The sequence below is a fragment of the Silurus meridionalis genome, chromosome 2 (genome assembly GCF_014805685.1).
Source record: "Silurus meridionalis isolate SWU-2019-XX chromosome 2, ASM1480568v1, whole genome shotgun sequence".
In the NCBI taxonomy this organism is placed as follows: Eukaryota; Metazoa; Chordata; class Actinopteri; order Siluriformes; family Siluridae; genus Silurus; species Silurus meridionalis.
In genome coordinates, this window is record NC_060885.1 from 10,152,075 (window position 1) to 10,168,634 (window position 16,560).

The 16,560-nt window shown below is 38.4% G+C and overlaps 1 protein-coding gene across 3 annotated transcripts; it reads left to right on the forward strand.

The window, feature by feature from the left end:
* The first annotated feature begins 513 nt into the window (after positions 1–513).
* Positions 514–11,472, forward strand: si:ch73-109d9.1 (zinc finger protein 429). 3 transcript variants are annotated; one of them, XM_046869926.1, is made up of 7 exons: positions 514–623; positions 3,355–3,704; positions 4,033–4,556; positions 8,153–8,230; positions 8,323–8,412; positions 9,618–9,722; positions 11,139–11,472. In XM_046869926.1, exons 2-7 carry the CDS (start codon positions 3,428–3,430, stop codon positions 11,223–11,225), a joined length of 1,161 nt encoding a protein of 386 aa, XP_046725882.1. In that variant the 5' UTR covers positions 514–623; positions 3,355–3,427; the 3' UTR covers positions 11,226–11,472. The 3 variants fall into 3 exon arrangements, with proteins under 3 accessions (XP_046725882.1, XP_046725875.1, XP_046725867.1); XM_046869919.1 differs by lacking the exons at positions 8,153–8,230; positions 8,323–8,412; positions 9,618–9,722; positions 11,139–11,472 and adding an exon at positions 4,836–5,549; XM_046869911.1 differs by lacking the exons at positions 8,153–8,230; positions 8,323–8,412; positions 9,618–9,722; positions 11,139–11,472 and having other exon boundaries at positions 4,033–5,549.
* The last annotated feature ends 5,088 nt before the right edge of the window (positions 11,473–16,560 follow it).

The following is a 16,560-nucleotide window of genomic DNA, read 5'->3' on the forward strand; positions in this document are numbered from 1 at the left end:
AAGTTTGGGTTCAATCCCCAGTATTGCTAATCTACCACTCGAGCCCTTCAGCAAGGCTGTTCTCTAGAGGTGCTGACTTTGCTGATTTCTAACATCGCTGGGATATGCAAAGAGGTAATTTTACAGTATATGTGGCATGTAAAAATCTCTTTTCATTCTTAAATTGGAAATGTACATGGTGGCATTTTTACCCCTCTTTCTTTTACCTACATAAGGCATGGAGGGCCAAATCAAAGGTCATCATGGGCTAGCATTGGCCTCCAGCTTCCTAACATTGCTGAGATATGTGAAGAAATTATTTATTTCTGCTATAATGTATATATGACAAGTAAAAAGTATCTTTCTTTTAAATAAAGACAGGTCAAGATCTGTCTTGGTGGCATTTTTCTACTTAATTTTCTCTGATATATGGCCAGTTTTGGCCCCTGGCTTCTGGTTTGAGCATTTTAAAGGTAGTTAGTATAAAAATTGGCCCCTTATGAGAGAAATTTAGACTGTGGTGTGGTGTGGTGTCCCTGATGTAATGAGTCTCCACACCAGTAGATGTCAGTACATGGACAATTTTGAACACCTTCACTCCAAACCCTGCAGTGTGAGTGCTGGATCATCTGTCTATGAATGCTGTAAGTTACATTTCTGCTTCATTTACGTGCTGTTTCTGTGTTTGTGCTTTCGGGAACAAACTTTCCTTTTGATTAGCATGAAAGTAAACGAACTCGTAGGAGAGGATCGGGAGAGCGAACAGTCGAAGCTGAGCTGCTAACTTGTTGGCTAACGTTAGCATTCCTGAATCCTCTGCGTTTTCACATTGGACACAATAGACTCAGAGTAACGGCAGTGATTCCACATTACTCCACTCTGTTACACTATTACATCACAATTACATTGTGACAGAAGACTAAAACAAGTCGTTATTCGAAATGGTATGGTTTATTTTATTGTATTCTTTGAGACAATGTCCATTTCTGTCCTCATGTATGTCTCTAACAGGCATGTTGTTATGGTGTTTCACATCATGAGGGTGGGAGGAGAAATATCTAAACACTGCACATGGCTTCTTAGAAGGACTGTAGAGTTAAACTGAAATGTAGAAAAACATTTATTTTATGTTATAAAATATTAATGATTGACACACTGACACGTTTCTCCCGACATTCATTCCGCCGTTGATGATAAACAGAATGGAGACCGGAAATGGCGGATGCACCCCTCAGTATAGGTCAAGTTCAAGAACTTAAATCCCATTGGCTTTTATATTATTATATATATTATATTATAATATTACATATTTTGCTCATATTTGTAAATGAGCCTACCTTTACATTATAAAGGTGAAGTGGCAAAATGGTTCTTGGTCTTTTTGCCCCAAAAAAAAGTTGAAAAAAAAGACTGACCTTACCCTCTGACCCCATGCGTATTCATAGAATATTTATAGTCATTTGCAAGTGGGTATGTCATATCAAATGTCTCTTTAGACAGAATAAAATTATTGAGTGTGATCAGATGGACAAAACGAAAATGGTGATGGAGGCAACAACTTGCTTTTAAAACTTGGGAATATAAAAAGTTTAAAAGAAGGATAAAGCAGTGTGGGTGGGACGGTTAATATGATCAATGCCCGTGAGAAGTCAGGATTAATAATTAGTGATTGGGAACAGTTATGATCAGTAATTGTGTCTTGGCAACAACGGGGAACACTGGAAGGAGTTATGATCAGAAAAAGGTTATTGGAACTTTTTCTTTCGGCTTCTCCCATTAGGGGGCGCCACAGCGGATGATCTGCATGTCTTCTTTCACCACATCCATAAACCTCCTTCTTGGTCTTCCTCTTTTCCTCCCTCCTGGTGGCTCCATCCTCAGCATTCTCCTACCGATATACCCCATGTCCCTCCTCTGCACATGTCCAAACCATCTCAATCTCGCCTCCCTCACCTTGTCTCCAAAACGTCCTACATGCGCTGTCCCTCTAATAAACTCATTTCTAATCTTTTCCATCCTCATCACTCCCAATGAAACCTCAACATTTTAGAAAATGGTCATTGGAACAATGGTGATCAATTTTAACAATGGACATTACTTTTAACAATAGACTTTGTCTCGAAGCAGCTTTGTAGAGACAAAATATGAATTTATATGTTAGTACCAATAAGTTTATCCCTAATATGTGAGCCAGTGGTGACCGTGTCAAGGAAAAACTCCCTGAGATGGTATGTGGAAGAAACCTTGAGAGGAACTAGACACAAAAGGGAACCCATCCTCATCTGGGTGCCACCAAATGTCCATTTATTATAGTTTTGTCATTGTTGAGGTGTGCTCAGAACTGTTCTTGGTTTTAAGCCATTGTAGCACACTTTATATTAATTACAGTCCAAATCCATCGTCATAGTTCTTGAGTTGCTCAGCAACTTCATGGATGTTAAGGCTGTTTTTATGGAACCATCTTCAGCTGCATTGAGTGGTTTCTATTTGAGGAGAACTCCATCTAGAGGGAGTCAGTAATCATTGTTTGGTTTTGGGAGCAGTTGTGATCAGAGATTGATTCTTGGCAACTATAGGGAACACTGGAATGATCAGAAAATGGTCATTGGGAACAATGGTGATCAGTGTTTGGACTTTGGTAGCAGTTGTTGTTGGTTACAATGAATGTATGATTGGTTGTTTGCAACAATCGTGATAAGCAGTTGGTTTTTTAAACAGTGATCATCAATGATTTGTAGTGGGAAAGGTTCTGATGAATGATTGGTCAGTGGGAACAATAGTGAGAGGTTGTTAAGATTCATGATGATTTTTTTGTCCTTAGAAACTACAGGCAGTTCTGATTGTCTTTAGAAAGAGTTGTGATTAGTAAAAGGAACAACAGTGATGGGTGTTTGGTTGTTCAGTACACAGGCTTGTGCAAGCAAAACTCAGTAAGGCTTAACACGCAGTGGTCAGTCAAGCTGAACTTGCTCTCTCAGCTGTGACTGTTGCTTTCCACTCCTACAGATAAGACACTTCAGTGAGTTTCTCGTCGTACTCGGGTCTTCCCAGGGGAGTGTGTATTCTTTGTAGGGAGTATGTTACTTTATCCTGGTCACTTGTCTGCTCCCGGGGGGGCATTTTATAGAAGTAAATTCACCTGTGTGTACTTATTGAATAATACTTTTACGGATAAATACATTATCAACTATTGTTGGAGTATTTTGTTAGTAAAGATACTGATGAACAGTAGATATGAACTGAAGACACCCTGTAAAAAAGTACAAATAAAGGTAAAGACAATATAATCAAGTTGTGGAATTATTCTGTATTTTTCATGCAGAAACTATTGTCTCATCTGATTAAATAGAAACTAAACACTCATTTTTTTCTCAGGTCTTGGGAGTTAAATGCAAAAGTCTCCAGCCAGTTTCTGCTGAAGGTGTAGTACAGCCACCAGCCAGGAAAAATGTCCGACGCCCTCGTCGTCACCTTCCAGTCCCAGCTCTCTATCGTCATGGAGACGATCCTCAAGTCAGCTATGATCGAGATCACCAGGCTGGTGGAGGACAGCTTCATGGAGGAAGTAGCTCGAGGCAAGCAGGAGGTTGAACAGCTTCTGCGCAGTCTGCAGTTTTCCGAGAGCAAACTGAAAGAGAGAGAGAAAAGGATACGATGTACGGACTGCGGGAGAGCCACAGGCAGTGGAGAGAGAACTTCAGAGAAACCGGCTGAAATACTCACAGGTTAGGAGGGTTATAATGCATGTTTTTTATATAGATTTTTAGTATAGATGACATGCTAGTAGAAAATAGCACAGCTATTATAAATTATTTATCTAAATGTCTCTTTCTTTCTTGTTTTTTATTTTATATCACCCTGAAAAATGTTACACAGTTAAATAGCAGCCAGCATTAATCTGGGTAGTGATAACAAAAGTCTTGATACCATTTTCAATATTCTTCTCTCAGCCCTGAAGTGTTAATCACTTATTATCTATTATTTACAATCCTGTTTTCACTAAACATTCACACTTGCTCTGTGAAATCCATTGATTTTATGTTTCTCTTGTAGGTGAAGATGCTCTGTGCTTCAGGCTTAGCCTGAGGGAGCAGTCTGAGAAAAGGCCTCAATTCAGTGAAGTCTGGCGGTCTACAGAGAGTCTGGGCTCATACCGAACCACAGAAATAAACAGTGACAAAGAGAAGAACATAAACGCGCTTGAAAAAAGAGGGAAGCAGGAGTCTAATACCGAAGTGCAACATCCTCAGTGCACCAATGCGCCAGTCACCAGGACCCACGAGGCCTGTAGCAACCCCAAATCCAGAGAAAGTCACTGCAAGACCCCTGTCTCTGACTTCACTCTCAGTAAAGACATGGCCCAGTCTCGAGCCATACAAAGCGCTCCAGTGGAAGACGGGGTCGGAGAGTTGGCACCATCTCCAACCTATACCGCTGTGAAATCTGAGCACCTTCCTGATCCGGTTGAAATTAAAGAAGAGGAAGAGATGCTCCCAGTGTGGGATTGCGGCGATGACTGCGCTCCTGCAGATTCAGACCAGAATCTCACCGGATCCTGGAATCGAGATGAAACACAGGTAGATAACTTTCCAAATCTAACTGCTCTCAACATGCCAGATCCATCATCACATTTAATGTCCTATTCAGTGAATTGTAACACAGAGGTATCGCACGGCATCAAGGCTGAGCCTAGTGAGTCAACCACCACAGAGCTGGTTCACCTCGCTTTGGCTCCCATGCCTGAGGGATCCAGTTCATTTGACCATAATGAAAATAGACACTTGTTTGGTCCAGAAAGTCTTTTGAATCATCCTGAGCTTTGTTTAGGTGAGAAACTCTTCCTCCCCTTCACCCAGACCGATCACCTTCCTGTTCCCGCCGAAAAGCCACGCTGTGGAAAATCATTTGCTCAAGCAGCTCAGCTGAAGCTTCACGCTCTCACACACCAAGCGAACAAACCCCTGAAGTGTCTCCAGTGTGCCAAAACTTTCGCCCATGATTTCGAGCTGAAGGACCACCAGAAGCAGCACTCCAAAGAAAGACCTCACATCTGCCCAGACTGTGGCAAAGCCTTCACTCGCTTCAGCAATTTCAAGCAACATCAGAACATCCACACGCGCGAGAAACTCTTCAACTGCACCCACTGCGGCATGAGGTTCAAAAGATCCACTCACTTGAGAATCCACCTCAGGAGACACAGCCGCGTGGGGAAGAGTTGTCCTTGTCGTCAGTGCGGGAAGACGTTCGTGTGCCTCAAGCAGCTGAAGGGCCATCTGCTTAAAGTGCATGGAACGGAAATGAACTGAATCGCACCTTCCAGGCCACAGATCTCAGTATGCATGACCTGAACAGTCCCTACAGTCTTTTTTTTTCTCTGAGCTTACAAACGCTTCACGTCTCAGAGCGAGCAATAATAAAAAAGAAAAAAGAATAGGTACAGAATTCTGATGTAATAAAAAAAAAAACTAAGATGATGCTTTAGGAATTCCTTTCTGAATAAATAAAAATAGTTTCCTGATTAGAAATTAAAAGCACTGATTATAAACACATCAAAAGCCTGGTGTAATTTCTATCCTGACTTTTTATTTATTTATTAATTTAGAACACCTGGTTTTTCTTACTTTCTCTGAGCAAAAACGTTCAGCACAAAGATACACCCTTATAATCAGAAGGCCCAGAAAAGGTCCTTTTGTTTTTTATTTTTTTATTAAATATTTTTTTGCAACCTAGGAACAATACCTCAGGCAGAAATATTTAAATGTGTACAACAAATCTTCAGTACCCAGACCTAAAATCTGGCTTGAGAACACTGGCCAGGAAATCTACCCTAAATGGGATGCCAGTTCATCACAGGACACCACATACACACACATGCACACTTTCACACCTAGTAGCAATTTAGAGTTGATAATCCTCCTGCTGGCATGCTTTTGCGAGGTGTGAAGAAAGCGGAGGAAGCCCAGACAGACACATGGAGAACATGGGAGACTCCACACAGACAGTAATCTGAGCTCCATCATCTGAGGACCCTGTAAGAAAGCAACCCACTGTGTGCAATAATTGGAACTCTATTGGAACTTTTAAACTAAAGATACATTTATAGTTATTGACCTGCTGGTGATGGAGATATTAATGTATCTGTTAAACCCACTGACTTAAAGTGACCTGTCAAACAGGATAAAAGCTGTGAGAAGTCAATAATACAATATAATAATAATTACAAAAAGGGCAAATACCCAGACTGTTTCACAGACCAATAGATTTTCTCCAGACCACCTATGATTTAGCGAAATAAGACAGATTTCCTTACAGACCTTTAGGCATTGTTTGTTGTTGTTGCTACAGTAAACACAATTTATTTTCCTCCACTGATACATTTTATGTTTATAACTCTAGCATGTTTCACGTGTTCTTCGGCACTGACTGAAACGACGCCTTCATTGTAATCCGAGGTGCGAAATCATTCCAAAATATTAACCTCGATTCTGTTAGACGATCCTGTTAGCTGAAGTGAATTTATTAGGAACAATACAAAGAGGCACACCTCTCACAGAGAGTGCTGACGAAGCTAAAAGTGCTGAAGTGCTGCGATGCTGCTTTCCACCAAGTGAACTGAAGCAAACGCGAGGTAACCGAAGGAAGAACCTGAGAGAATCAAGGCTGATTACACACACTGACACAAGACTTCCTGCGAAAGACATAAATCAGAGGCGGATTAGAGCTCAGGGGGTTCACAAGTGCTCTCAGACGATACTATAATTTAATATTAATAACAACTGTCTGGAAGGATGCAGAGTGAATATCCTAATGAACTAAAATGTGTTCCTACATATGTTTCTGTTGTTTCTGCATGTAATGTGTTTGTTTGTGTTTGTTTATTGGTGAGGTTCTTTAAATCTGAAGATCGAGCTTAAAACGCAGAGCTGCACACTTAACATGATCACCATTTTTTTTTGTCTTTCTCAATAATATCATTAAGATTATATTTTCTATAATAAATATAATTCTCAATAATATAAAAATGATATCATTGCTTTATGAGTTTATTTATTTGTATTTATTTTGTTTTTTAGATCAAGATTAAGTGTTTTAACAGTTTGTCCGGTTGCATGCTGTGATTTTTACATACCTGTTCATTTTGTTTTTGTATTGCATTTAAAAAATGAAGCTCTTGATTACTGTCATTTAAAAAAAAAAATCAGTCTTGCTTGGCACCGTTGTACAGTAACATTTTGTTGATTGAAATTCGGAACTGATACGTTGCAATAAAGCTATTTTAAATCTAAATAGGCAAGATTTCATTCATGAATAATAATAGCTGGTGGTGGTTATGGTGGGACACTGTCCCCTGAGCATCACTGGTGTGTTTTGTGGAACGATATTGCAAGTACTGTACGCTGATTTAAGACTTGGATGTACTGCTGGGAAAAAAAGTGACTTGAACCCATTAGGATACTTAAGATTCCTTAAGAGCAATCTCAGCTCATTATAGTTTCAGACTAAGTTTAGATGAGGCGAGACTAACATTCTTGTACTTAAACTTTGCTGCAAAATCTCCATAAACATGATTAAGATTACATAACCTGGAATATTTGAATATCAATGGAATGTGCTCGTTTCTGGTGAAATTTGACCTTGCTATTTAGTTTCCATGTGTATTTGCGAAAGCATGTGTTTGCTTTATCCATATTTAATGCCGCAGTGTGTGGTTTTAAACACGCTAGAGTGTCTGCTCGGTGATGAAGAAAGCAGAGCGAAACCGAATGTTGTAAAAGTCTTTGCACATCAGTAACAGCAGGGGACATTAATGCGCTTCAGTCCTTCTAAACTACGTTCATTAGATTCCTGCAGTCTGCCGTTTATCTGTGAGTTTTTTCTCCTCTCCTGTGTTCACCGTCTCACTCAGTGCCTGACCTTCATGTGAATAGAACTAAAAAATATATATTTATTTTAATCCTGTTATTTTTCTCAGCCTGCTGCCTGGCCCATTCTTCTCAAGGCACGAAAAAGTGTTAGGATCGATAATTACAATTCCTCAGACTTTCCTTCAGTCACGACTCATGAGCAGGCTTTGAAACATCATTTAAGTGATGAAAGCTTCTCAAGAAGCGCCTGGATGTTGGTTCGGAATGTGCCACAATTGAATACTGACTGTTTTGTGTGTGTGTTGTAGATTAACCAAATGTATCCTGAAAACCCTCCAACAGACCTTGCCAAAATGTGCAACATAAACAGACAGAGAACGTTCAGTGTAAGTGCTCATTTCACCTTTGAAATCTTTTTAGTGTCACTGAATAATTATCAAATGATCTTCTTATCTTTTTTTTTTTTTTTAATAAGCAGGTGGTGGCCAGAGAGATCCTAACACAGTTCCAGGTTTGGCAGAGAGCCTGCTATAGCAGAAACATTGAATGGGGCCCAATTACTGCAAAGGTTATATTTATGTGTTTTTTGTAGTGCAATATATTGATGTGGTTTTGACATCCCCTAAACTTTTCGACTCGATATGGACTTGATTGAGATTCTAAGAAATAAATGATTATAGTTTGTTAATTCATTGTATAAGTCAGTGGCGGGTCGTGCATTTGGTACCTGGGCCTTCATTAGGGACTTACCCAAATTAATCCACCTCTTAATACCACCAATACCATCACGTCACAATTATATAGACCATCAATACTATACAAAAACAACACATTTTCACATATGGAGGGTGAATACCATCTTACTAAAGCAAGAAAACCAGTTAAGACTCAAAACCTCTACACTACAACCGCAACTGTGCACCTGCATTATCTGGAGCAGTTCAGAATCAATATTTGTCTAATAAATTGACAAAAACATAAAAATGTAAATAAAATACAACCTACTCAACAGAGATGCAGACTCATAATTTGCACCACTCCTCAGAGGCTGTAATCCAGTGGTACTGTTCGTATTCACTGGTCTGGAAGCGGAGAACAAACCCTTTCCCGGGCTGAGACAAGCTAGCTAGCTTCGGGGTTGGCCGACCTCTCCTCAAAAGTCTAGCTTTTCTGGAAAATTGATTTTAAGTATGTCAGAGACCAAATCAATTTCCTCCGTAGGCATAAAAAAGACTAATTCAGATGTATTAATGTGTGCAGAGCTACACACGTGTTTTGCCAGTCGAACTTGTCTGTAACAGTTTCGATCTGACCAACCAATCAGAGGATGGAAAAGCGAATTTGAAATCTGATTGGTTAAAGAAACAGAGCTATTTATTAAGGAGACTATGGTAATAAAAGAAAAAGGCAGCAGTACTGACTTGGAGGCCCTGGGCAGATTAGATTGACATAGCAGCCCATAGAGGCTGAAATCTGATTGGACAAAAAATCTAACATCCACATACACGTACTGGAAGCAGTGCAGCGAAGAGAAACACTACGAAATGAAGAGAATAAACTGTTGGGAACAAATATTAGAATTTAGGTTGTAAATGTATGTCAGTGCTTGTGATTAGTTCTGGTTTCTGGTTTAGGTTGGTTGGTCGTAGAAGTTGATGAGGATCTCACAATTGTTGTTTAAGTCCTGATCACACATTCCTGATTGTTTAACTGCATGAATGATCAGATGTTCCTAATAAAACTGTGTTTCTGGCCTTTTTTTTTTTTTTTTAGATCATTTCTGCGTTACCGTACTTATCTGGGAGGGAGACGGAAGTGATTGTGCGTTGCACTAAAATGCTGCATAATCGCAGGGATTACCTCCGTCGGAGAGCAAAGGTAATTCACGAATACGCACAGGTCCTTATTGGCAATGAAGATAAAGATAATAAAAACCTTATGTCTCAGTTGTACTGAGAAACATCTCCTTATCGAATCAACCAGTCATGTGCCAGCAGTAGATTTAAAATCTTCTGTTAACGTAAACATCATACACCAATATGAAGGTGAACTCTGGGATTATTTTCCGTGGCATGGTTGTTTATGCCAGATAGGCTGTTTTGAGAATTTTACAAACTACACCTCTCCTGGGATTTTCACACAAAACAGTGTCCAGCAATTACACCGAGCAGTTTTGCAGGCTGATGAGAGACATCAGAGGGGAATGACCTGACTGGTCTGAGCTGACAGGAAGTCTATCGTCATACACACAGTATATCCGTGTCCATGATATGCTCTGATTCTTGCTCTTGGCTGACAGGATGATGTGCTTCTGTAGCCCATCCATATCAAAGCCTGATGTGTTGTCAGTGTGGCCCTTGTCAAATTTTGCTCAAATCCTTACGCTTGCCCATTTTCCCTGCTTTTAACACATCAACTTTGAGGACAAATGTGCACTTGCTGCCTAATTTATCCCACACACTAACATGTGCCATGATGAAGAGATAATCAGTGTTATTTACTTCCCAGTTTATAATTTTATAATGTCAAAATGTTATGCCTGATCAGAAAATCCAAATGCTAAAGAAATGTATTGTACCTCAGCCCCCAATTATATATTTGACCTAATATAATGAATTTGGAGGAAAAATCATTTGGTCAAATATTAGTTTCTTCTTAAAAGCTGTGGGATTTGGGTTTTAATTCCACTTAAACTCAAAGGCTTTAGTCTGGTCCACAATAGGTCAGCAGGTCTGCTGCTTTCCACTCCTGACAAAGAGGAGTCACAAACAACATCAGTAGAAATATAAACAATTGAAACAGGTGTGGCTTCTTTTAACCACAATGAAAGCATGGTAACTCCTATGGCCCTTAAGACTGAACACTTAATCCACGTGACCTTTGTTAATAAAATTCGCTACGGGGAAGGCAACACTGATGGGGATCTTCATTATTCATCACACAAGCTCATCAGGTATCTTCACTGATTTGTGTTTCCTAAAGTTCCTCCTGGCCTCCCCTTTCTGTTTATGGCACATGATAGACTTCTTTATTCAGAGTGACTTACGGTTGTATTATTTAATTTACAATGGAGCAGTTGAGCATTTAGAGCCCAGCACTGGCATCTTTTAGTGGTTCTGGGATTTAACCTCATATGCTTTTACTCAGAAATCCCAAATCCTAGCCACTGAGACTGAGACTGGTAGTATTGTAATGTGCTTGAGAATGCTGTAAGGCAATGAAATCTGATTAAACAGTAAAAATGGAGGTAAAACAAATGACTTTAATGACCCTGTGCTTAATTTATATCCATAGGATGCAACCCTGGAGAGAAACAGTTTACCTATGGGCCAGAGATATCTTCTCCAGCTTCACAGTGGGAACGTTATTCAGCATGTGTAACTGAAGATCTTTTTGGGGTTTTTTTTACGTTATAAATATTTATAATTTCCTAATTTATATAATATTTATTGTCTCCATTTTTTGTACATTGCTGTGAAATGTCTTCCAGTCGTTCCTTTATATCTTCTATAACAGAGATAATGTCCATGGACTTTCTTTTGTTAATGAGTAATTTATCACATTTCACTGATAAACATATTTACGAGAAAAAGAATAAAACGTGAACGTGTGGTGATTTTTCAACCCATTTCTTTCTTTCTGAGGTTTATTTGTTGTTGGAAACTGCCCAAGAGCAGTGAGGTGTACAGGATTTGCCTTCAATGGCAATGTTTTTTTGTGTATGTCAAAGAGAAACAAAGAAAAGCTGAGTATGGTATGGTGGAGAGAAAAAAGGCATTCAGCGGAAGTAATCCAGTCGAGACTGAAGGAGCAGAAGGGCAGAGAGGAGTTTCTTTGTGCATTTTTTTGGATTTAGCAGACGTCTGGACGAGTGGGTCGGAAAAGGTCGTCTGGTGCTGATCAAAATGCTGAACGATGTGGTGAGGAAGAGTGTGGAGGATAGAGGAAGACGTAATAATAGTAATTATAATAACAACAATAATATAGTCATATTCTAAGTAATAAGGTTTTCTCTTATGTAGATACAAGGGTGGCAGATCTTATAATTCAGATTTGCCCTTCAGAAATCGAATTTGTTCCAGGTGTGATGTCAGTTCACTTTTTTTTCCCGGAACAGTTTAGTGATCTGATTAGCGTATATGGAAAATGGGGAAAGTCCCAGAATAATGATTGCAGGGTCTGGTTTTATTTTCTCAGAAATTGAAGGAGAATTACACTGTACTGAGAAATAAACAGGGCATCACAAGAAAGAAGGCCAACTGCTTTAATCACAAGATTGCCTGCTGATTAAAAAGTGCTTATTTGAAAGCATGTGAAAGATTGAGTTAGTAAGAGTTTCTGTGTGTGGTGGCCTGTGAAAATGGCTAAAAAAACCAAACAAATCAGAAATACTGATAAATATACACACTGTATATTTCCTGAAAATGAGGTGGAAATGTTGGTTTACTTTTTTAAGTTATATAAATGGGATAAGGGTGTCTGCCAAATGCCATCAACGTAAATGAGATGCTCCATTCTGCTTAAAGATGTTATATATAATCTATTCACACACTTCACACAGTGTATCACACTGATCACGTGGCTATAAGAGAAGTTGTGTGCCATAGTGAAATGGGTGAAAGTCTAAAAAAGTTTCCTTTTAAAATGCTATGCCTTTTTTTGTCATAAAAGTTTATTTTGTCATGACAAATATAAACTCTGGAATTGATACCATTTCAAACTCTATAAGGTGGAAAAAATATCAGTATTTCATCAATTGAGGGATTTTATTAATTATTTTGTAATAGCTTATAAATGTTAATCACCCTTGCTGAAAAAAACAAATAAATAAATAAAAAAAAGTCAGATATTATAAAAGATAAAAGTAGTGGAAATATTGTTATTGTAAAGATCATGGTTAGGTAAACATAATTCATGAATATAAGATATTTGTGTCACTTTTTTATTATCACCAACTGATCTTGGAATGGAAAGAATCCCCAGTAAGAGGATTTTGGTGCGTCTGTCTTTACAAACAATATTCATATATTATTAAATTGTTTTTATATAGTAAGACATTGTGTAGCCATTAAATCACAAGGCAGGACGTTATCCTATTAGTCCTCCTGTATAAGTGATCCAGGGCAGATCCAGTAGCACAATGTCTCGTGGTCAAGGTTTAGACAGTGTGCATGAGTGCAGCCATTACTAATCATTTTGCAAGGTTTGGAAGATAACGTCACAAAAGGATCCTTCTGGAAAGGACTAAAGTCAGATGATTCATATCCTGGGCTCCTGTGAGTGGGTGGACATGTGAAAAATGTAAATAATAAACTGTTTGGTCACCAGGGGGCGACCTCCCTCACCCTTGCTCAAACTCAAGTGCTACACATTAGTGACAGGAATTTCCGATTCTTTACAGCGAGTCAGTTCTTTCACATTAACAATCCTAGATCAGCATTTCTACAGAGCCAATAAGACTCAAACCAGCCAATATTGCACTAACAACCATGCTACAGTATGGTCAAGGTCACACAGGTCACACTTTGTTGTTCATTCTGAGGGTTGATATGAACAGTATCTGAACTCTCGACCTGTACCTGCATGATTATATGAATTGCACTGCAGGTGTTCCTAATAAAAGTGGATAGTGTTGCTAATAAAATGCTCTACAAACACATCTTTACACAAGTTAGAACTATATATATTTATATGTGTGACAAAAGTACTGGGACACCTCACTTTTCCAGCCATTTGTGATTCTTCCCCAAACCGTTTCCACAAAGATGAAGACTCACAATTATATAGGATGTTTCTCGATGCTGTAGCATAAAATTTCCCTTCACTTGAACTAGGAGACCCAAACCTGGTCCAGCATGACAGTGACGCTGTGCACAAAGCCAGCTTCATCAAGATATAGTTTATATGGGTTGGAGGGGAAGGTTTTAAGTGTTGACTGCACCCAAGATCTCCTCACCCCACATCAGTAGTTGACTTTACTAATGTCCTTGTAGCTGACTGAGCACAAATGTCCACAAGCACACTCTAAAATCTAGTGGAACATCTTCTCATAAGAGTGAGGGGCATTATAGCAGCAAATGGGGACTAAATTCGGAATAAGATGTTTAAAAAACATGTCCACAAATTCCATATACACTATTATATACACAAATCTTCATATTTCTCCTCAGGATATTTGTAAGAAAATTACTTTCTTGCTTTAATCACCCGAGACAGACATTCGGCTCTATTGCATTCTCCATATGCAACAGAACATTTGTTGCATTAACACATTAATTACATAAAAAATTTGGAAATCAGGCAATTAATCATTCTGCTGTCATGCCATTAATTGCTGCATTCTGCTTGTGAACTCAGAGCTGGGCTGTGTGGATGTGTATGCAGTTTGATGCATTACTGGCAGGTAATTTCCTCACACTATTCACCACTGATACGTTATGACAGAAACACTATCGCATATCAACGCATTAAATAAGCGACCTGCTTTCCAGTGAAGTTGTCATATGTTGAGTCCCATTCGATATGCAACATATAGGAAGGAGTTTGCTCCGCTCATTTCGTCTTGCTTGTCCTTTTAAATGTCCGGTGTTGTTAAAGTCCTGGAAGGAAATTGAATTACCAACAGACAAAACACTAGAAATGAAGCTGAAACATTTTCAAGACTCGTAGCCCCTAATAGAGTTTAAACAAAAGTGAAGATACATAAAACCTGACACAGACCTTCTCATAACTTCACAGATTCATTTTATGAATATAATAGTTATTGAGAAATACAGCAAATAGGATATTTTGCTGTTGAAGTGTTACAGTTTACACTCACGGTTCACTTTCATAGGAACATCTGCTCATTAATGCAGTTATCTAATCGATCATGTAGCAGTAATTAAAAGCATAAAATAATACAGATACAGGTCACGAGCTTAAGTTTCTGTCCACATCAAACATCCCACCGCGCTGGTGTTGAATAATTTCCCATACAATTATGTTTCATTCTTTCTTGAGTGACTGAGCTGATGGGTATGAGCATCATTAATTCATTAAATGACTAATTCATAGATTATCTCTGGACTCCGTTTTGAGTGCTACATAAAAGATGCTAAATAAAATGGGTCCTGTGGACAACATGAGCTAAACAGCTACCGCTTAAAGAAAGGGATTTTAAGGTCTATACATTATTTCCTAACCCAAATTGTTTCACAGCAGCAGAATGACAGTTCGAGAATACTTTCCATTTCCTGGTGAATAAAGAAATCATATACCATGTTTACTGTAAAATCAAGCCCCTGCAAACTCATGAGAAAGAGAAATCTAGTAGCGGTATTTCACGCAGTTTGTATTGTGTAATTTGTGCGTTTTGTCTCTGCACTTAAAATTGAAAGCAGTCATTTGAAGTGGATATCTCGGAGAAACAAAATGTACTGCCAGGGGAAAATGGGCAGTACAGAAGGTGCTCAATGTGATGCCAAATCAGGTTCAATACACTTCATCAACTAGGTGTTATACAAACACTGCCAGGTTTGGTGTGATGTGCATTGTACTTTATTGCAGTTGGACAACATGTGATCTACATATCTCAATTAAAAAGCATGCAAACCCTCTTTGATAGCATTTAACACATTTTCTTTTTAGATGTCCATGGATGCGACTGCTTTTAACGTATTCTACAAATACAGCATGGTGAAATAAAACAAAACACATTATTATGCAGAAATGGAGCCTTTGCTGGAGTTTATGGCTTGACAGAAATGACAAAATGTACTTGATCTTGAGACAGATTGCGGTGTACTGCCATGACAGTAGGGGGTTCACTGAAAGAAATAAACATTTGCGTCCTTCTGTTCATGAGTATGAGTATGTGTTTAGACATAGACTCTCAGTCTGGAAATATTCACAACAGGTCACGCTGCAATGACGTTCCACATAATGATCTGTCTGTGATCGGAGTCTTATTACAAAATCAACCTCTTCTCCATGACCATAGCAACTATGTAAATTAAATGATCCTGAATGCAATTGACCTAATTGAATGTATTAAATTGATGTAGTATTTGTTATCAGTAGATTCATATAAACCGAATGTAAAGATATAAAACATATTCTAGACATTTTTACTCATATCAGAATATTTAATTTTTCCTTATTTCACTGACAGATCGATTTCCTTCTACAAAAAAAAAAAGTCAAATAAACAGTTTCATATGACTGATGCTGTTTCAATACTAAATAATTCAATAATGTGCTATTTGTTTCCTTCTAATCCTATAATAGGAAATTCTAGATAAATGTGTCTGCAATTCAGATCTTTTTTCATTTGCTAGGACATTGTTTTATTGCAGTCTAACAAAATATACTCTTCTACGACTGGTATTTGTCAAAAATATATTGATTAGATTTGAAAAAGAAACCAGTTCTGAGCTTTTGTGTAATCCTCAGGCAATATATTTAGATTTAAATGCTTTATGGCTTTTTTTTTTACAGTATTTTCTATTACCCTATCTGACAACAAAACACATGTTTTAACTTGTTGCTTAAGTGTATTATAACTTACAGCCAGTTTTCACAAAGACCACGCACTAGTTATAGTCGTTAATATTCATAAGCTCACGGGAAGATATTTATTCATATTTATTAGTACTCTAAGTTCTTTGGTTTGATTGAGGCAGATGTAGAGGACTGAGTGATATGGAGACAGATGATTGGTTGTGGCGACCCCAAA